Below are 20930 nucleotides of genomic sequence, written 5' to 3' on the forward strand. Positions count from 1 at the left end.
CGTTGATAAGCGTACCGACAGCCACAAGCCACTGCCCTGCCCCTCATTCTTCAATGGCTTGTGCCCGCTTTATGACGGCGCTGGCTCCACCACGATTCTGGTGCCTCTCTAGTAGCACGGCATTTGGGCGTTGTTCAGCCTAAGAAAAGACCCTTCAACCTGGGCACAGAGCAGCAGGGTATTACATGGCTTTTGTTTTGGCTATCGGCCAAACATGTTTGGGGCTTCTTCAGCCAGCTCTGTCAAGTGACGAGCTCGAAGTGCTGAGCTGAGTTGAGCTTTTGATTTCCCAGGTTCTCTATCTCTTCTCCTCGCTGAGCACTAGCTTGCTCTTGTGCTGTTAATAATATGAGTCGTTTACCGTCTATCAGTTTGCTTCCCACATGTCATATGTACGGGCACAAATGCCGTGCCGATCCCACTTGGGCTGTTCGGTATCTCCCGTTTGCCTGTCTGTCCCATACGTGTATATCATGCCTAGATACTTCTATACGGCATTACAAAGCACAGAGCCTTGCTGTCTCTGTCCTCGTCTTGCCTCTCCTCCATCTTTTCCATCTACATCGTGTACTGCTAGTCATTTTTTGCCTCTTAATGTTTTGTCCCACAAGGCAGTGCTTCAGGGCGCTTCGCCGCTTGCAGAGCCTGTGATCGCCCCACTGGAGATTTAGGAGCATGGAGGACGCCCCAGCCTTGAAGCTGGTTGGCGCCGCTTTCAGCTGCTGGACGCCGTCATCATGGCGTGCCCAGCCAATGAAGCCTGAACGCTAGAACTGAAGTGGCCCTCTCTGTGTGTGTATGTGTGTGTGTATGAGCGAGCGTGTGCTGTGCTCAGCGAGTCTCACGCCAATGCTATTCGTTCTTGCATTTCTCATTCTCTTCTCTCCTCCGTCTGCCACTTTGTCACGATACCGCCTCTACCACAATAAACGCTCACCAGTCTGATCGATTTTTGCTGCCCAGAGAAGAATAGCCCGCGCCTCTGACTCGCCACCTGGTCTCACGTCTGCCGTCGTATTTGCATTCGTTTCGTTTTTATTCTCACTCTTTTGCACTGCATCTGCTCCAATATTTCGCTCTCTGCCCGCCTAACCGAAATAGACGCCTTTTCCTCATCGTACTCATTCTGCCTATTTATGCGGCCTTGGGAGATTTAGATCCGGCCTGATATCATCGCCCAACCATTTGCCGCAGCGACGCCGCATAATGTCAAGGGCAACATGAGCTTCCTCAAGACTCGGTATGTGCTATAGCTTTCACTCACCCACCTTTCGCCGTGTCTAAGCTTCTGTTTGGTTTCCTTTTATTCCTTTCAGTCCTGTTCTTTTCATTCCTTTCTTTTTTTAACTCTTTAACTCTTTTTAAACCTGCCCCCCTTTCCCCAGCGGCAGGGACTTGCCCCCCTTCAAACTCCCGGTGCAAGGGGTTTAATTCTTCGCCTACCTGCTGCTACATACCATACATACATCACATACATACACACTACATACGTGCCTTATCTATCGTGCCCAAGTGGGCGGCCCGCTTTGCGCTTCAGGGCCCGCTTGCTGTTTGCCGCGGCCCTTGACTGCCATCTACTGCCTGCTGGGAGCTACAGGCGACACGATAGCAGCAGTTAATCATAAATCTGAAGCTCCCCAGGGCCTCTGCTGGGTGCAGGTCCCGGATTTGTTGATGCCGTCACCCCGCAAAGCGTTCTTTTGGCCTCTTTAACCACTAGCCTCGTTCTGCCCCCTCTTCGCTCGCTGACCGCCCAATCATCTGCCGCCATCCCTTGCGCCCGCCAGTCTCTCCAAACCAAACTCCAACCCTTTTATCTCAATCCCATCGTTTCGTTCCATCTCATATCCGCAGCTCTTCATCTCATTTCTTCGCGCGATCGCTGGCTGACCGCGTCTCTTGTCTTGTCCCTTTGTGCGCCGCAGAACCCAGCAATTGCCGAGCTCCTCCATGACTCGCTCACAGTCTTCAACGTCCACGGCCGACGACCCCGCCGAGAACACGGCCGATGAGGAAGATTCCGAAGATTACTGCAAGGGCGGCTACCATCCCGTCCAGATTGGCGAGAACTTCAAGGACGGCAGATACACGGTGGTGCGCAAGCTAGGATGGGGCCACTTCTCCACCGTGTGGCTGTCGCGCGACAACAACAACGGCAAACACGTTGCGCTCAAGGTGGTGCGGTCTGCCACGCACTACACAGAGACGGCCGTCGACGAGATCAAGCTGCTCAATAAGATTGTCCAGGCGAATCCCGATCACCCCGGCCGCAAGCACGTCGTCAGCCTGCTGGACTCGTTTGAGCACAAGGGCCCCAACGGCACACACATGTGCATGGTGTTCGAGGTGCTGGGCGAGAACCTGCTGGGGCTCATCAAACGATGGAACCATCGCGGCATCCCCATGGCGCTGGTCAAGCAGATCACCAAGCAGGTGCTGCTGGGCCTGGACTACCTGCACCGCGAATGCGGCATCATCCACACCGACCTCAAGCCCGAGAACGTCCTGATCGAGATTGGCGACGTCGAGCAGATTGTCAAGAAAGTCCTGCCCCAGGGTGGCGACAAGGACGAAAAAGAAAACAACCGCAACGGTCGCAGAAGACGCAGGACTCTCATCACAGGCAGCCAGCCGCTGCCATCTCCCCTCCACGGCAACTTTGAATCCTATTTGCACGCCCCATACTCGTCCATCGATAGAGCCTCTGGTAAAACGGAAGGTATGTTTGCCACCGACCCGACACTCTTGTCAGCTTGAGACTCTCTTGCATAGCTCTAACCTTGATCCTGCAGCGGGTAAGCAAAAAGATGATTCTTCAAAGGCCGATGACGCTCACAACAAGAGAGAAAAGTCTGCGTAAGTCTTGACTAACCTCCCCCTTTCCCACACTTCTCTTCTTTTCTCTCACCATCAACTCTGTCATCGTCGGCATTTTCCTTTGTTGCCTTGTGTCTAACATTACGCACCGGTGCCAGTGACCTTTTGACTCGCGAAGTCTCAGGAATTTCTCTCAACACCCCGACCGAAGATGGACATGACGTGATCAGCGTCAAGATTGCAGATTTGGGTAATGCGTGCTGGGTTAACCACCACTTCACCAATGATATCCAGACGCGACAATATCGGTCTCCGGAGGTGATTCTAGGGGCAAAATGGGGAGCAAGTACAGATGTATGGAGCATGTCTGCCATGGTGAGTCTATGTCTCTCTGTTACCCCGCCGCCTGTCGCAAACCCTGCATTTCCCATCTTTCCCCTCCCCATCCTTTCAGCGTTTCTCTCTGCTAACCGCCCATCCTCGCGGCAGGTCTTTGAGCTGATTACGGGCGACTACCTCTTCGATCCACAATCGGGCACCAAGTATGGCAAGGACGACGACCACATTGCGCAGATCATCGAACTGCTTGGCCCCTTCCCGCGCTCTCTCTGCCTCAGCGGCAAATGGAGTCAGGAAATATTCAACCGGAAGGGTGAGCTCCGGCACATTCACAGACTGAGACACTGGGCGCTGCCCGATGTCCTGAAGGAGAAATACCATTTCAAAGAGGACGAGGCTAAGCGCATCTCTGCTTTCCTGACTCCTATGCTGGAGCTCGTGCCCGAGAAGCGAGCAAACGCCGGCGGCATGGCCGGTCATGTATGGCTGGACGATACCCCCGGCATGAAGGGAGTCAAGATTGAGGGGCTGGAGGTTGGGAGCCGCGGCGAGGGGATCGACGGCTGGGCGACGGAGGTGAGGAGGCGATAAACGGGAGCCGTGTAGACTTGATGCGTCAAAACCGCGATCGCGCATAGAGATTCCTATCGTCAGGCGTTGTGTGTGTCATTTCATGCAGTAATACAAATTTTGAGCGCGCTCATCAACCCAGAGATGGCGACTGCTGCCCTTGGTATATATGATATTCCCTAGCTGGGGTGAGGCAGAGCTCACCTACTACTTACTCAACCAGGCCAACCTGGACCGTGTACCCCGCCCATCACTCAAGCTATAGCTTTCCTACCTACTAAGCTGGAGCTTTATCGTGGTTGCGCGGCAGCCATGCATACATGTACCTGTATATTGCCAGCCCTGCAGCCAGCCTTGCGGTGCCTTGCGGTGCTTCACAGTACTATCCTTGTCTACATGTGCTGTGAGGGTCAACTTGGCATGTGATTTTTACAGTTCGCAAGTTAGCAGTTGCTGAGAACTTTACACTAAGCGCAGTGACAATGGAGAGAGCTAGTTGCTGCCTCAGGCATCAACGCCTTTTATACAATGATACTGTCCATGACCTGGGTGATAACATCCGACTCTGTGAAATAGACACTCTATGCGACAACTTTTGATATCACTCTGGCCTGATGGAGTGGATATGTCACTGTGCGCACGGACCACTACCAGCAAAGCCTCATTTACGCGTGTTGACTCTCTCGGAAGCAAGAGCTCCAAAGAATTATATAGCGCAATATGTTCGAAAAAAAGGAATTAGAAAATTTTCTTTATTTTTTTATTAGATTTCCCAATTTTTTTTTTAAAAAAAAAAACCTCCTTTGCCCACCATCCCTAATCCATCCAATGACCCATATTATCCTCCAAGATACCCCTGAAAGACCCTCCTCAGCCCCCTACGACCTCTTGTTTCTGCCAGAGCGCCTGGGCTTGACCGATGCTGCTGGGTCGTCGTCCTCCAAGGGGCTAGGGGACTGCGAAGTAGCGGAAAGGGGCGTCGCAGGCTGGCTCTCCGTGCTGGTTTCAGGCTCGGCTTGATCGTCACCAAGGTCAGTTACGAGAGTCGTGGCGGTAGTAGCAGATGGCTCCTCCTTGGCAGCAGCTGCTGCCTTGCCCCCCTTCTTGGCCTGCGATTTAAGAACTTCTCTTACTATGCGCTTTCCCTCATCCATCTCGCCGTTACGCGATCCACAGGCCATGCACTTCCACATGCCGAGCTCGCTGAGGCTCTTGGTGCCGGGTGGGGCCTGGCCGTTGACCAGGCGACAGACTTGGCATATCAGGACGATGCGGTTCTTGGCGGCGGTTTCATCCTCGCCGAGGAGGACGTCGAAGATGCGGTCGTACCAGTGAGGCTCTGAGGCGGCTTGCGGTGGCGGCGCGAAGGCGTGATGCTGGCTCTGGGCGGATTGAGGGCGAAGCAGGTGCTGGCCAATGGCGCTTGGTTCATCGTTTGAAGTGACGCTTTGGGTCAGGGGAGTGGCTGGTCTGCTGCTGACGAAAGAAGCTGGTGAGAGATCACGACGGGGGATGTTTGCAGTAGCGGGAGGTGCGATGTGAGTTCGTTCAGGGAGCGTAAATCCAGTCTGTTGCTGTTGTTGCTTCTGTTCCTGCTGGCCTTCGCCCCCGATCTTAATCTGGGGTTTGCCATCTTTGCCCTCACCACCGCCATACTTTTCAAGGAGTTCAAGAGTAGACTCATACTTGGTTGCCTCTTTAAGTTTTTGGATGGTGTCTTGCCGCTCTTCTTGGAGGGCTTTCAGCTTTGCCTCGAGACCCTCAATCCGGAAGGTGTAGTAGCTTGTGATGACTACGCGCGTAGTGTAGATGCTATATAACGACTTGTTAGCTAAGGTACCGTATGGGTAGAAGGTAAGGTGATAGTCATTAAACCTGTATTACCAACTCCTATACCGTTTTTATATGTGCAGAATGTATTGTGTGATTAAATCGAGTGTTGCGGATAAGGGTTAAATCAAGGGAGGTGCAAGAGGAAGTGAGTTGAGTGTGAGTGTGAGGGGTAAGAGTGAGACATGTGAAAGGGAAGTAAGTGAAGAGAGGGCATACAAAGAAGAGAAGAGAAAGATGAGGCGCAGGGAGATCGAAAAGGTCAACAACTCACAATACAGGACCACCGGCCATGCCAGTCCATTCTATAGGCCCCAAATTTGGATATCCTATAACCAGCAAAAGGACAATGACGGAAACCAGGTAGGCGAAAGACGTATACAGGGTTCCCAGCACCTTGATCTTGCGGAATCGCAGACGAGTCCACTCAAGGCGAGACTGTGTGGTGGCGATCCTCTTGGAGAGGCCGGAGAGGGCCTTTTCGAAGGAAGCTGGAGAGGGATCGCTTCTCTGCTCAGCGCGCGCCGGGGTTGCCAGGTTAGCCAGATGTTCAACGCCAGGGAGAGAAGAGGGTGAGAATGTTACCTTCCACGGCCAAAGCCAGCCCATGATGGCCATCTTGTTTGAAGAAAAGGAGAGTAAAAACACAGAAAAATGAAAAGGGTAATGAGAGTTGTTGGATGACGTCGTATGAAATTATGCGTAGCTGTCAAGTTTGGAGCAAAAGGAACGGAATGCAGGCGGGCAGAAAAAGAAGGACACGAAATAAAAGGACGCCGACGAGAGCGTGTGTGTGTGTGTGTGGAAAATCAAAAGACCAAGAGTTCAGTTTCAAGACGAAAGCCCAGCGCTCTATGACGGCGCAGCCGCAGTGCAACACAGTTTTGATGCCAGATCTCTTGTCTCTTGTTTGCTGCTGCTGCTTTTGCTTTGGCTTCTAGTCCGTGTCGCAGCCTCGCCCAAAGCGCTTGACTTGACTTGCCAGAGGAGAGTGAGGTAGCACGTAGCCACGAAGCACGAGACAGCAAGAAGACAGGTGATGCTAGTTTGCAGCCTTAGCTTCGGGGGGGGTGGACATGAGCTTGTGGTGACTTCATTGGGCAGGTGCGAGGGTGGGGAGGGGTAAATTGGACATTTTGGCAACAGAGCGGGAAGCAGCTACTCTTAAAACTACCGCCCCCCTTGTAGCTTGTAGCTTGTAGGGCCTTGTTTTGCCTGTAGCGGCCTTGTTTTGGTTTGTTTTTTTATAGGGGACTCGACGCGCTGTGGTTTAGTGATTTAGTGAGGCTGCGCCACAGCTGCTGCATCGTGCACCTGCAGAAAAAGACCCCAGGCCGTCCCGGGTATTGTGGCCACAGCCGAAAATTGCCTGTTTGCTGTCATCATCGGCAGCGGCAGCATCAGCATCAGATTTGGGTACCAAGGCGTTTGTGATTTGTTACATATGAAACCACTGAAGAAAACTAAAATGTATTAATGCCTGATATTTTTAACAGATTTTTCCACATGATAATGTCAGCATTTATCACTTGTATGCATCAACATAGGCATTAACAAAGCTATGCTCTTTGAATTTTACATATAAGTATACAGACACCCGCGTCCTGGATTCAGCCGGCGATATTAAAAAACACAACCCTTGAAACGCCATCCTTGTTTCAATCAAATCCCATGCCAGGCACCACCGCCCGTTGGCCGATCGGCATCTTTGCCCACCCTCAACGCTAAAAAGCAGGGACCCTGACTGCGTTAAAATAGATCTTGCATATTACATATTTTTTGCGCGCGACGGTGGGCGATCTGACATGTCACTGGGGGCGAATATATCTTGTAATTGAAGAGAAGTGATAAATAAATGAAAATATGCTGCCACAACAGTCTATCCAAAGCTATATAGCCAGTAGAGCTCCATTTTTTTTTTATAGAGCCAGATGCGTTGCTTCTGAGTACAGGAATTTCTCGTGAGAAAGCGTTCTGTCTAGCCTGTATATATATCCCATAATCCATATCCCATTTCCCATATGCCATATGCCACATATCCCAAAAAATCCTAACCTTGCCGAGGGTGAACCCAAAACCCAAAAACTATTTGTTGTCATCATAACCGTTACCTCTGGCTTTCGTGTCGCCATAAGCACTAGCATCAAAGATTGCCAGCATCAGCAACATATGCATCTGCATCAACATCGATATCCATGTCATCTTCATCGACGTCATCGTCATCGTAGATATCCTCGCTTATATCAAAGTCGCCAAATTCATACTCATAATCGCCCTCAGCAGCATCATCTTTACCATTACCATTAGCACTGAAACCATCACCAGCATTAACCCCAACAGCCTCATCAACAATAACATCGCCAACATCCTCATCAGCATCCATATTCGCATTTGCAGCACGATATTCGGGCGCTGCCCCAATATGTTGGTTCCAACAACACTTGTGCGCTCTCCACATGTGCGTGCTATCCTCGCATATCTGGCCCAAGCTGATGCATTCTGCGCAGATGATGAGCCCACCGGGGCACGTATCGCAGACGTACGCCTGCTCTTCATGCACGCTGGACCGGCCGCAGATGCCGCATTGACATGCCAAATAGTCGTATTTGTATCGTGTACGCTGGCCTGCTGGATCATCCAGCAAGATTGGGATTCCCGCTTGCTGCGTATATCTCTTGAGGAACTTGACAAACTGCTTCTTCTTCGATCGTTGCGCCGAGGCAAAGAGTGTGGCGCCCAGGAAATCTCTCTCTTCAAAATCTGCATAACCTGCTTTGATTAAGAGTTCCACCACGCGGCGGTGACCATTCCTGGCCGCGGCGAATATTGGAGTCGTTCCATAGCGGTCTTTATGTCCAGCCATCTGCGTCAACGGGAGCAGCTTTTTCACAATTCCTACATGCCCTCGCATGGCTGCATGGAAGAATGCCGAGCGGCCACAGTTGTCTAAATGATCCATATCAAGCCCTGGAACCTGAAGAAAGAGCTTCAAAAGTCGAAGCCCACCAGAGTGAGCTGCTCTGATGCTTGGGGTCCATCCAGCAAGAGTTGTAGCCATGAGATTGGCGCCGTGGCCCAGAAGGACTTTGGCAGCGTACAAGTGGCGACCGTCAGCAGCACATACAAGAGCTGTCCATCCGGTTTCGCTCTTGGCCTCTATATCAGCACCTTGGTCTATAAGGAGCTTTGCAATTTCGGCATGGCCATTATCCGAGGCCATCATGAGCGGCGTCCAGCCTACATTGGTGGTCATATGAATATCGGCACCATAGCGAATCAACAGATTAGCAGCAGGATAATGGCCGTTCGTTGCGGCTAGCGAGAGTGGAAACAATCCTCCTGCTGCTTTCACAGCGATATTCGCCCCATAGTCAAGCAAGAGCTTGATTGTGAAAACATCTCCATGGTCCGCAGCCATGCAGAGAGCAGTCCATTGGTTGGTGCAGGACTGCTCAACATCAACTCCTCTTTCTAATAGAAGCTCGACCGTATCGTGATGCCCCTTGTCGGCAGCTAGAGTCAAAGCAGTCCATCCCTGGTAAGCAGTATCTTCTGGGTTCGCCCCATGGTCGAGGAGAGCTTGAACTGCGCTCGTGTGTCCCTCATCAGCCGCCGAGTGCAGACAGGTCCAGCCGACGTTATTCCTGACCTTGATGTTGGCCCCCCTTCCGAGGAGGTAGTTTAGTATTTCTGTGTGACCATAGGCAGCGGCAGATCGCAGCGCTGACCAGCCAGTCTCGCTTTCGCACTCCATCGAAGCCCCATAGCCGTCCAACAAGAGCTTGGCAACACCAAATCTCCCATGGCAACAGGCCAGGTTCACCGGCGACCAGCCGCCTCTAGTGAGCGACGAGATATCAGCACCATGTTCCACCAACTGCTGGACGATGTGCTGGTGTCCGTAACAGGCCGCAAGGGTCATAGGCGTCCAGCCGTCTGTGTCCTCAGCCATTGGATCGGCTCCAGCAGACGCCAACACCACCTCGGCAACTCGACTACTTCCGCTGCACGAGACAACGAAAACGAGATAGTCGTGATTCTGGAGATTGATGCCAGCTCTGATGGCCCTGTTAAAAGTCTCAATCTTGTCCAGGTTTGCAGCCCACATCAGGCAAGAGCCTTTACCGTTCTTTTCGTTATCCCGGTACAAGTAATCGCCGAATAGGACGTTGAGGTGTCGGCAGGCCCTCGCTAGAGCTGCGATGTCTCCAGGGCGGACTAACAGAGTTCCAATTTGGATGAGGATCTCGTTGGGCATGTCGAGTAGCCCCGGCTTGGTCTTTTCCACTTCCATGGTGACGGTTTGAGCCCAAAGGCGTTAGAAAAGAAGAGTAAGTCGAATACAATAGCGCTTGCGATATTGGACGATGCTTCTATAAGAAATGCATAAAATATGAAGGAAGTGGAAGGGGTAAAATAAAGAAAGAGGAGAAGTGGTATAGAAAGATAGTAAAAGAGCGAGAGCGAGGAAACACAGAGCTGTCCCCTCCCACACAAAGCTGAACGCCCATGAGTAAGTATGTATTGGAAATTAAAAAGCAATAAACGAAACAAGGCTGTCGGTCAATAAGTGGCTGGCTGCAGCTGCACAAACTTCAGCCTCAGCGTCAAGCTAGACAGGATCCCAGGAGTTATAGCTTGTATCATTCGCTGCCATCGTGCATTGATACCTGGGTAGGTAGGGAGACACAGCAGGTCCTAGCCGCGTCTGAAAGAGGGGTGGCGACGTGGGAGAGGTGGTTTGCAAGGACTATTATGTATATGCTTGCCCAAAGTTGGGGAAATGAGTAATGGATTTGCTGGGAATGCATCTTTGTGGTGTGATTTAAAACAGTGTCCAGAAACGATTGCCCTCTATTACATGCTGCTATACAGATCAGCGAATCCTCGGGTAATATATATACTGGTCTACTAGTATAGCTAAGAGATCTCAAGTTTCCCGGCTTACGGATACCCGCCAAGAAACACTTGAAAAGGCATAAGGACCAAGCTAGGATGTATTAATTGCAGCGAGATTCGAGCCGCGTTGTAGCATTTGACTCCCAAAGCGGCCACGATACCAATGCTGCCTCTACCTGCTTCGTATACGTCAATTCCAAGACAACGCGTCTAACACTAATCAAAAAGTAATACAAAGCATGGCCTACAGAGCCCAATGAATAGGTTACAAATGCAACTGAAAAAGCAAAGTCTCGGGCAGGCGGGGCGTTGTCTCAGAACCCCGTAGTTACAAACGCTCTTATTGGACAGGTCCATCTTCGGATAAGATACCCCGGTTTCGTGGGACGGCATGAGCATAAAAGCGGGGCTATGATGCGACGGAGGTTGCGAGGAAGGAGCGAGACACGGTGTGATTGCCAAACACAATATCATATCTTTCACTATATTCACACTGTAAAGCTCTCAGCTGTAACTTCATGCCCAATTAGCCAATCTCCAGATCTCGATGTACCTGGACTCGGTTCGTATTAGCCGTGGAGGCACTAAATGAAATAAGAAATAGAAGCAAAACCGTCTTCCATCTGGTCCGCCTTGGATTAGCATCATCCATTCTCAACGGCTGCCCGCATATCCCTTGAACTCCCCAACCTGCTGACGAAAACAAACGCAAACATCGTCACATTTCGAAACACCAAGAAACTTATCCTGCTGGTCTCATTGGCCTTGCTCTGCCTTTTTCTTGCTTTTCTCGGTCAGACACTGTATGTACCTTTCCTCCCTACATCTGTACATCAAGCCACACAAAAGCACTCCTTCCTGGTCTCTTTGTACGACATCTCACCCACAAGGCAGCCGGCAGAGTCTGGACCAGCTGACTCTCTCTCGTCCTAGGATCTTCCCGGTTTGTCTAATTACCCGAGCTGCTCCGTATGTACACACTGCCCAGATAGATGCCCAACCTTGGGGCTGTTCGGGCTCCTCTGCATCAAGGATTTGCGTCTTCTGTCCTCTTATGCTCGAACAGCATATCAAGCAGCATGCAATGCACTTACAAAACCCTTCTTGCATGCTGTTCGTTCTCTCATCCATTGTGCCGTACGTGTAATAATGGAGACCCTAAAAGAGGGTATCCAGCGATCGTGATCCCAACCTCCCCTTCTGTTATGCGCCTCCTAGTCCAGCAGCATCACGAGCCACATTAGCCAAGCAAGCCCTTCGGAGGCATTTAATCCAATCGGTGTCTTGTTTGCATTCTATCCATGTCCAAGTAGCTGTCGCTTAGCCGAGTGTCCTGCAAGACGACCGGTGAGCGTGCTTGGCGGCCAACCACGCTTCACCGGCTTCTGCTGAGGCTGTTGATCCCTGTATACGTAATGTAATTCGTGTGCTGATCAATTCCATTGGTCTGATTGATGGTCTTGCTTTGCTGGCAACTTATATTGCTCTGCAATGGCGTCTCGTTGACATCACAAGTCTCCCGAATTGGCTGGAGAGGGAGCTTCCTGTTCCCTTGTAGCCGTGTTTCTTTTGTGTCTTGGCTGGTTTTGGTTGAAGGATGGTATCTACCTGTAAGCGTAATGCATATTGCTGTTGCTTGTGACTACTACATGGAGAGTTAGAATATTCACTCGTAGACTCGAGAAAAATCAGTATGCGTATGAATCACGCACTCTGTTCCGCTCGTAGATTGTAGTATCTACAAGAGATAATGTCTTTCTTTGCTTAAACACGATGCCTTGGCATCTCCGGATAGCCCTTCCAGCCTTAAGACACTAGTGCAGATCAAATCAATAGATTGCCCGGCTATTCGCAATATCCCTGTCAGATAAAACGGGCTCTAGCTGACGAGCAGGCAAACAAACATCATGCTGTATACACCCTGACTCGTGTTCTAGTTGCAATAAGCTTCGGAATAGAGTAATTATCCACTAGTTTTCTTTTCTTGGCTTATGCGATACATCATATCGTATACCAGGCGTGTAGATCCAACAGTTGTTCGGATTTCGGCAAGGTTTGCCTATCCAGTATGGCAGGTAGATTTTCGCCTGCCCTTAACTCCATCATCACATATTGCTTCAAGCCAGCAGAAAACGAAGTGACGCTGTAGTAAGCACGTTGAATGTACAGGGAGCAAACCATTAGTTAGAGGTAGGGTGTAGGAGGTATTCTGTCTTGCCAAGGCCCGTTGCCGTGTGAGCGAAGGTGTCGAAATTTGGTGAGCAGATCCAATCTCTCCGAAGAATCTTGTGCCAAATACCCCAGAAGCCAACACAAACCTACAGCGTTGTATTCCCAATGCTCCTCGGACATGTAGAGGCTCCATAAATCATTATCATGCTTGGTTCGAAATGTTTGGTCGGTTTATGGGAAAGAGAGGTGGAAGATTCTTGTTGATTCGATTGATGGGACTGCTGCTTATGGAATAGCTTTAGGCGGCCGGTATGGAAGAGAAAGAGAATGCGATTATTCCGCGAGGACTTATGTTTGCGAAAATCGCAACACCTTGATAAGGCGTCCGTATTCAAGTATAGAGAAGTGATATATCAACGCGCATTTGAATTAGCAGAGCTTTGTCTGTTGTGTGGCATAATTCCAAGAGAAGAAAGAGAGGCTGACAGTTCCAGAATGGCTAATCTGAAGAAGCAATGCCATGAGCGCACTGAACAACATCTTGAAACAATATCCATGAGAAATACTCTTCTCTCCCTTGGCTTCGTTCACGAAAATACCTTGCGTATCGCGTTTAGCAAATCTTGGTCTCTCTGCGTATTGCTGTTTGAACAACCGAGCAGGACTTCTGTGCTTAACTGGTGCTGGATACGGGATCCTTGATGGTCGGTTTTTGGACGTAGGCGTTGTAGAAGCTCATAAGATAACGCAGCATGAACCAAGGCTGTGGGCATTTTCTTCGGAGCAGCTAATTATCGATTAGTACCACAGCCAGCTGCGCAGAAGTTATGCCGCCTACCAATTCATTGCTAGATAATAGAATCTGAATCTGGAAACAATTGCCAGGAAGCAAGCTTCCGCGGATATCACCGATGCCGCTATCCTCAAAGGATATTGAGGTTTGGCAATTTGGAATGTTTGTAGGATTTAGGGTAGTATTTGGCTGCCACAGCGGGCCGGCCCGTGTGGGGGAGTTTGGTACGATTTTGGTGCTGAAGCTAACAAAAACCAATCCCATCTGCGTTGGGCCTGTTATCGATGAAATTGATCGCCGTTTGATCGTAGTCTATCCCTCAATCGCTAAAAAATCAAATTATTCAGCGCGATGCATAAGAATGGATGGCAACTGCCATGAAGTTTGGCGAGAAGAGGTAAGAATTGTTTGCTTCCAGTTCAATGCAGGCTCACTATAACATCAAGCCATTTGCCCTATAATATAGCGGTAAATCAACTAGGGCAAATATCCGGACACTGTAATATTGTGAGCTATTGGATATGGCATAAGTAAAGACTGGAGTCGAATGCACCCCATGATAAAGAAATCACTTGCGCAAGCAATATAGTGGTCGAGAACCGTGTTTTGAGTTGACTATAATCCCTTGATCTTGATACCGAATCACTAATCCCGTAGTCATAACAGAACCAACAAAAACAGGAGAACCATAACTAAGGATTGTCGCTCTACATCGTAATGCAACAGTTGAGGAGGTCAACCGATGTAGAAGTTTGGCAGCGAATGAGATCTTCAATCGTCTATTCAGTTTTGATCTGTCATATATATGGCAGCATTTCTTGTCCATTGGCAGAGCTTCAACAATCTGTTGTATAGTGGAACCGACAAGTCTTGTGCAAGCAGCAGCTTTCTCTAACTTCTTCTCTGCCAGCTTTTGTGCACCAGGCCGCATATATCCACCATGACCAAGATACCTAATTGTTGCATAGTAATCGTACATACGGGACAGTAGTCGCGCTCGGGAGATGCTAAAACAATAGCATGTTAGCAATGTGCGTATTCAAGATCAAAGGATGCGAAAAGAAAGACCGGGTGCATTCACCTTAATTAACTGATGATTGTACTAGCCCTGAAAAAAGAATGATACTCAAGTCCCTTGTTCATATTTCGCATTTAGAGAACCTCTTGATCGCATTCGAGTCGACACGTCAATGTTGGACTCTCATTAAACAACAAGAGCTGATAATTGGTACGTTATAGCCCAGAGTTTGACCAATATTGAACGGTCGTAAGCCAGTGGTGGATATTATTTTATTGGTATGGCTTGAATGAGGAGATGAAATGAGTGGTATTTGGCTTTCCCGCACGAGAGACAGTATAGCAGGCAGGTATGGCTTTTCGAATCTTGGCTGAATAATTGCTCTATATTCGAAAAGCCACCGCCTCTCGTGCGAGAAAGCCATGGGCTAACCCCATGATCAGCACTGCGTAGGAGGGAAGAAAGGAGGTGGTATCAACTTACCGCCGCCGGCGCACTTGATTTACCCGCTTATACTCGCTCCCTGACCGATACAGGCTGGGGCTGGAGCGAAGATGCAGTCAGTATCACTGAGAAGAACATCTAGTTTTGGAATAACAACGAAGAATACTTACAATGGTGATGCCCCAGAAGAACCTCCCATATAGCGGAGGGTTAGGGCCCGACCCTGAAGAGGAGCCCGAGAAACAGCTATTACATCTAGGGATGCAACAGCCAGGCTGGTTTCTCCTTTCCGAAATGGAGAGGTAGTGACGATAAATACTGATACAAGGCTCTTTTGGACCTTTCGGCCGAGAAGAGTTCCTTTGTGATTCCACTAAGGATATGTCGTGGAGGAGGTCTCGACCGAGTTTGTGATGGCGTGACTGTATCCGAATCACAGCAAGTAGTGTGGAGTGTTTGAAGATGACTATGGGGAGATTAGACAAGAGTAAGGTAACAGTCGTGAGTAAAGAAGAGAGTAATACGCACAAGAGATGTTGGTCCCTGAAGTTTGTGAGGATTCCTCATTGTTGAGTTTGGTAGGGAGAGTGCGACTTTTTGAGGCTTAAAACAGAAAAGAAGAAAATATTGGAAATTTTGAAATAGAAGTGAGCTGGAATGAGAAAATTTTCTTCTGCCAGCAGATTTGATGGAGAAGTGAGAAGCTCAATTGTTAAGGTCCAGTCGCTCTTGCTTTCTATCAATGTATGAAAAGACACTGCCAATACTACCAATCATATATTCCTTTCTCACTTCAGTGGCAATATATTGGAATCCACTATCATTATTTGAATAGAAAGACTCAATATAAACGTCTTAGTATAATACAGTGCTATACATAATTTTATAAACAAATCTTTGGTATAGTCAAAGCAATATAGTGTCTGCCTATGATGGACAATGTTATATCGCGTCAGAGTATCAATGCTGTATTATAGGGATTTAGTGCCCTATAATTTAGTGATATTCTGCTATAATTTTAGTAAGCGAGCCACTGTAATACAGCGCTAGATTTTATTTTATTTATTTAATTTTTTCTAAAAAAAAAAAAAAAAAAACTTAAAAACTACCCAATGCGGCTAGACTGGACTGGATGTCACTTTCCCATCCCACTGCCAGCCTTGTGCCTTGATACGAAGCCTCAATGATCTACGCTTTTTAGCTTCATCATCATCTGGTTAGGTGGCCCCAACGCAGCGATGTTCCAAGTAAGTAGCTTCCTCAATGCGTGCGCACCCTTGGAAGGGAGAGAAGGACCTGAAGAAGAATATATTTGCTAACGGGCCGTGATTTCCCCCAATTGCAGCGAATTAAAGGAGCCATCGACCGCACCATCGCGGAGGAGCAAGCCCGCCAGCAAAAGGCGCTCGAGGCGGGCTCTCCCATGTCCAGATCTGCCTCCTCAGCGTCGCGAACGAACGAAGGCGGCGCAGGCAGACGGTCTCGATCCAAGAACCCAGGCTCTGATGCTGGAGACGCTGCCCCAAACCCTGACCCTGCCATCTTCGAGGCAGCATTCGTTATTGACGATAGCGACGGGCCGAGCAGAACAGGAACTCCCAAACCAGCTCCCCCTGAGAAGGACGCGCCGAATGGAGAGTCGACTGGCCGAGCTGAGGCTGCACAAAAATCAAACCCCGGCGGCGATGGCAAGGAAGGCTCGTCGCGCGACGGCCATGCTGCGGGTGAAGGAGCTACCCATACAGCCAAGCCGGTGCTGACTCTGGAGCTGAAGCAAAAGCTTCGCAAGCTGGAGAAGCTCGAGTCTACTTATCCTGGTATGTGGCAATTGATTTACTACCGATAGAAATAGAATGGAGAAAAGGAGAGCTAACAATATAATGCTGCAGAACTTTTACGATCCTACCGTGTTGCGCATCGACGTGCGACTGCCATTGAGCCTTTCGAGAAAGCGCTGCGCGAGAATACACCTCTGGCCTCTATTGGCGACCCAGAGTCTTTGATTGAGTATCTCAACCAGCTGAAACTCAAGGAAAGCATGGTAATGGAGGAGCTGAAGCGAGTCTCTGTCGAGAATGACGAGCTGAAGAAGAAGAATGACGAGCATGAGGAGAAGGTAAAGAACCTTCAGGCCGAAGTCGATACGCTCAAAGCCGAAAAGCCTGCGAAAAACGAGAAATCTGAAGGAGATGATGGAGATTTCTTTTCTTATGATGATGAGGTTCCCAAGCTCCAAGCTGAAATCTCTGCAAAGACGGAAGAAATTGAGACGCTCAAGACTGAGGTGGATAGCCTGAAGCATGAGCTCTCTAGCGTCAAGAAAGAAGAGCAAACTGAAACGCCTAAAGCTGACGTTGACAGCTCGAAGCAGGAGACCGCTTCCGCTAAGCAGGATGAACAGATTGAGACGCTCAAAGCTCAAGTGGATAGCTTGAAGCAAGAGCTCACTACTGCCAAGCAAGACAAAGAAGCCGAGTCTCTCAAAGCTGAAGTGGACAACCTGAAACAGGAGCTCTCTACTGCCCAGAAAGAGAACGCAAACTTGACGGAAAGCATGGAGAAATCAGCCGTGGAGCTCACCAAGTTTCGCGAAGCCTCTGAAGCAAGCGAAGCTCTGCAGACTAAGCTAGATGCCCAAACCGGTGAAATCGCCAGCTTGATCGGCAAACTTGGCCAAGCAGAGAGAGCTCACAAAGAGCTGGAAAGCCAAGCTTCTGACATGACCAATGAACTCAGCAAAGCGGATGCTGCCAAGACAATCTCCAAGAGCCTGATTGACGAGCTTAAAATAAGAATTGACACGTTGAAGAAGGACAAGGCCGATCTCCAAGCTAATGTTGATAAGCTCACTGAGCTGATTGAGTCTCAAGGCCAAGCACCGCCCGCACCTCCACCACCCCCAGGACCACCTCCACCGCAGGCTTCTGAATCTCTGGAGGTTCCATCTGAAGCTACGCAACCGACGACAAGCGGCGGAGGCAAAAAGAAGAACAGGAAGAAGAAGGGCCGCGGTGGCAGAGCTGCTAGTCCCACTCCATCGGCTACTCCTTCTGTAGCAGACACACCGGCTGCCACTCCTGCTTCTCCAGCTCCAGATGCCAAGCCTGCCCAAGGCCAAGGTACTGCAGCTTTGGAGGCTCAAGTCGCCCTGCTGAACCAGGAAATTGAAATCAAAGACAGAGAAATCGAGCGACTATCCAAAAGACGTAAGACGGAGGAGGATCTTCGCGAAGAGATTGAAACTCTGCAGGAAAACCTAATCAACATTGGCCAAGACCATGTCGAAGATAGGGAACGCATCAAGGAGCTTCAAAACGAGAAGAAGACACTGACAGCAGAAATTGCCTCTTTGGAGGAGCAAGTTGCTGCGATGGGCTCCACTGCCGATGCCAGCTCAAAGGTGCAAGAGGAGTTGAAAGATCTCATCAAGGCCTATCATGACTTGAAGGAGAAGTTTGGTACTGTCACCTCTGACCTTGCAGCATCACAGCAGCTGGCGCAAACCCGGTTCAAGGAAGTGACGGATCTGCGTGAAATCCTGCAGAAGCTGCAGCCTGAAGTGAAGAGCTTGCGCCAGGAGTCTGCCGAGCTCAAGACAGCCAAGGAGGAGCTTGCAGCCAAGATCAAAGACATCAAGGACCTCGAGAAGAAAGCAAAGGAACTAGAGCGGAACCTGACGACTTCTCGACAAGAGGTGGCCAACCACGTCTCAGAGACCAAGACTCTCAAAGACAAGCTAGCAGCGGAGACCGAGGCAAAGACCCAGCTGGAGAATGCTCAGCGCGTGTCTGGACGAGACCTTAGAAAGGCTGATGCCGAGAAGATTGAGCTCAGCGCCAAGTCGGAGAAGGTGGAGCGAGAGTTGCAAAAGGTTCAAGAGGAGATCTCCAAGCTTAGACCGCGGGTGACCGATCTTGAAGAGCAGGTGCACAAGCTGAAGCGCGAGAAGGCAGCAGCCCAGGAGGAGACTGAGTTTAAGGCTAAGCAGTATACCACGGCTCAGGGCCTGCTAAGCAGCATGCGCGACCAGGTGTCCGAGATGACGGTGCAGCTCAAGGAGTCTCAGTCACAAGCCAGATCCTTGGAAGAGGAGCTTAGCGAGGTGCAGCACCTGTTGCAGGAGCGCACTAGAGAGGGTGAGACAATGCGACGGCTCCTTGCAGACGTGGATCAGCAGGCCGAGACCAAGATCCGAGATATGCGCAACCGAATGGAGGCGGCGATTGCGGAGCGAGAGCGTCTTGAAGATGAGACCAGCACCTCAATGAGGAAGAATGTCAAGACAGTCGGAGAGCTCAAGTCTCGGGTGCGCGAACTCGAGGTGGAGGTTAAGGACCTTCGCAGCGAGCGCGAGGGTGTCGAAGAGCGAGAGCGAACTTTGCGTCGCCGCAATCAGGAGCTCGAATCAGTGGAGAGCAGAAGCGAGACCGAGGCTGCAGATTTACGAAACACCATCTCGTCGCTGAGAACTGCATTGGACGCCTCTGAGCAGCAGGTCCGAGACGGGGAGAAGCTCAAGACATCCCTGCGCAAGGATTACGAATCGCTGCAGCTGATGTACGATAAGATCTCCAAGGAGCTCAAGGTGATGCAGACCAAGGCCACCGCCACTGCCACACCAACGAGCGGCACGACATCTCGAACGTCAATAGATTCGACACGCACCTCATCAGCAGGAGGCGAATTATCCGAAGTGCTGTACCTCAAGACCATTCTGCTGCAGTTCCTGGAGCAAAAGGATAGTAGACTGAGGGCGCAGCTGGTCCCTGTCTTGGGCAAACTTCTCAAATTCGACAAGTAAGTACCATATCCCTGGTTATATATGTATCCGATGACTAACGAACGTCTTGTAGGGCCGATGAGAAGAAGTGGCTAGCTGCGGTTCAGCACATCGAAGTTCGTTAGAAGAGCCATTGAGCGTGTACGATAAAAGGGGTGTAGAAATTTCGAGAAGATGCATGTTGTCGTTTTTATAAACTTCGTATTGTACCAATATTGCTTTACTATAAAGTCAGGCACAGTTAGAAAATCACTCGTGTATTTTCTATCCAGTGGCCTCGATGGATTATTTTAATGGGTTATCGAAGGAAATTGGGGGAGGCGGCATTATTTGATTCTGATGACGATGACATTACTAGATCCATGCGGTACATTACATTTGCTAGTATCAAGATAGTGCGATAGTTTCAAAGATTATTGATAGTTGATTCGATTGAATCGATGAATAAAAGGTTTCACGATGGCAAATGCAAGATGGGATCGTGTATAGAGATGAAGATATCGATTGGTGCATGTGTCTTTTTATCGATAGCTACTACCTTCCTTATGCTGGGTGTGCCTTTCTCGCACATCATGACTATTGCACGTGCATTCCACGTTTAGTTTTCCAAATTGACGGGAGTGATGAACACCATCGATTCAATGAGAAGAGAAAAGGACCATCATGGCATACATCAAGAAGCATCATCTCTAGCAACACGTAAATGGCGCAAATCATGTCACAAAGTAAAATATCAAATGGGGGAGGCAATGCCATCGCTCATCTCCTCATCACGATACTCTGTGTGTGATCCTCTCTCAATCAATCAAATTAAACCCCCAATCGCCCAAGAACCGTTACATCCAACAATCCCATCCCCCCAAAAACGCCAATCAAACCTCCCCTATCGATAGCACAGATCGATCCGATCTCGTTCCCATCCAAAAACGCAAAACAGAACTGAACTAGCCTCGAAAAGATTTTTTTTTTTTTTACTCCATTCCTCGGCCCGTCCCCTAGTACAAACACGGGATACGCCTCCTCTGCTCTGCTATCTCCACCATACCATACTAAAAATAAAAAAAATAAAAAAATAAAATTTAAAAATAAAATTGTTCCCCCCTTCCCGTCTTTTTGCGTCTGTCCACTCAGATGCCGTCTTCGACCCCCAATCCTTGTCTGATCTTGCTGCAGCCCGATACACACGACGCAAGATTGAGATCGTAAGAGAGAAAAATTTTTTCTTACCGTCCCGAGATGAACCATGACTGGGCTTGTTTCTTTTTTTA

The 20930-nt window shown here is 49.5% G+C and overlaps 4 protein-coding genes across 4 annotated transcripts; 2 read left to right on the plus strand and 2 right to left on the minus strand.

The window, feature by feature from the left end:
- Positions 1–1950: 1950 nt before the first annotated feature.
- On the plus strand, positions 1951–3747 carry GGI43DRAFT_384289 (kinase-like domain-containing protein; the record flags this gene model as incomplete). The annotated part of the gene is made up of 3 exons (XM_083203497.1): positions 1951–2719; positions 2793–2856; positions 2976–3747. The coding sequence occupies 3 exons, from the start codon at positions 1951–1953 to the stop codon at positions 3745–3747; spliced, it is 1605 nt and encodes a 534-aa protein (XP_083060217.1).
- An 857-nt stretch (positions 3748–4604) lies between these two features.
- Positions 4605–6174, minus strand: GGI43DRAFT_384290 (lunapark family zinc ribbon domain-containing protein; the record flags this gene model as incomplete). The annotated part of the gene is made up of 2 exons (XM_083203498.1): positions 4605–5538; positions 5831–6174. 2 exons carry the CDS (start codon positions 6172–6174, stop codon positions 4605–4607), a joined length of 1278 nt encoding a protein of 425 aa, XP_083060218.1.
- Positions 6175–7366: 1192 nt separating this feature from the next.
- On the minus strand, positions 7367–10515 carry GGI43DRAFT_406366 (ankyrin repeat domain-containing protein). Its single transcript, XM_083206138.1, has one exon. It carries the CDS (start codon positions 9848–9850, stop codon positions 7700–7702), a length of 2151 nt encoding a protein of 716 aa, XP_083060219.1. The 5' UTR covers positions 9851–10515; the 3' UTR covers positions 7367–7699.
- A 5563-nt stretch (positions 10516–16078) lies between these two features.
- GGI43DRAFT_58253 (uncharacterized protein) lies at positions 16079–16824 on the plus strand. The gene is made up of 2 exons (XM_083210044.1): positions 16079–16129; positions 16228–16824. The coding sequence occupies exons 1-2, from the start codon at positions 16121–16123 to the stop codon at positions 16726–16728; spliced, it is 510 nt and encodes a 169-aa protein (XP_083060220.1). The 5' UTR covers positions 16079–16120; the 3' UTR covers positions 16729–16824.
- The last annotated feature ends 4106 nt before the right edge of the window (positions 16825–20930 follow it).

This window comes from Trichoderma evansii (assembly GCF_050947405.1).
Source record: "Trichoderma evansii strain SZMC 28006 chromosome Unknown GGI43scaffold_11, whole genome shotgun sequence".
Lineage (NCBI taxonomy): Eukaryota > Fungi > Ascomycota > Sordariomycetes > Hypocreales > Hypocreaceae > Trichoderma > Trichoderma evansii.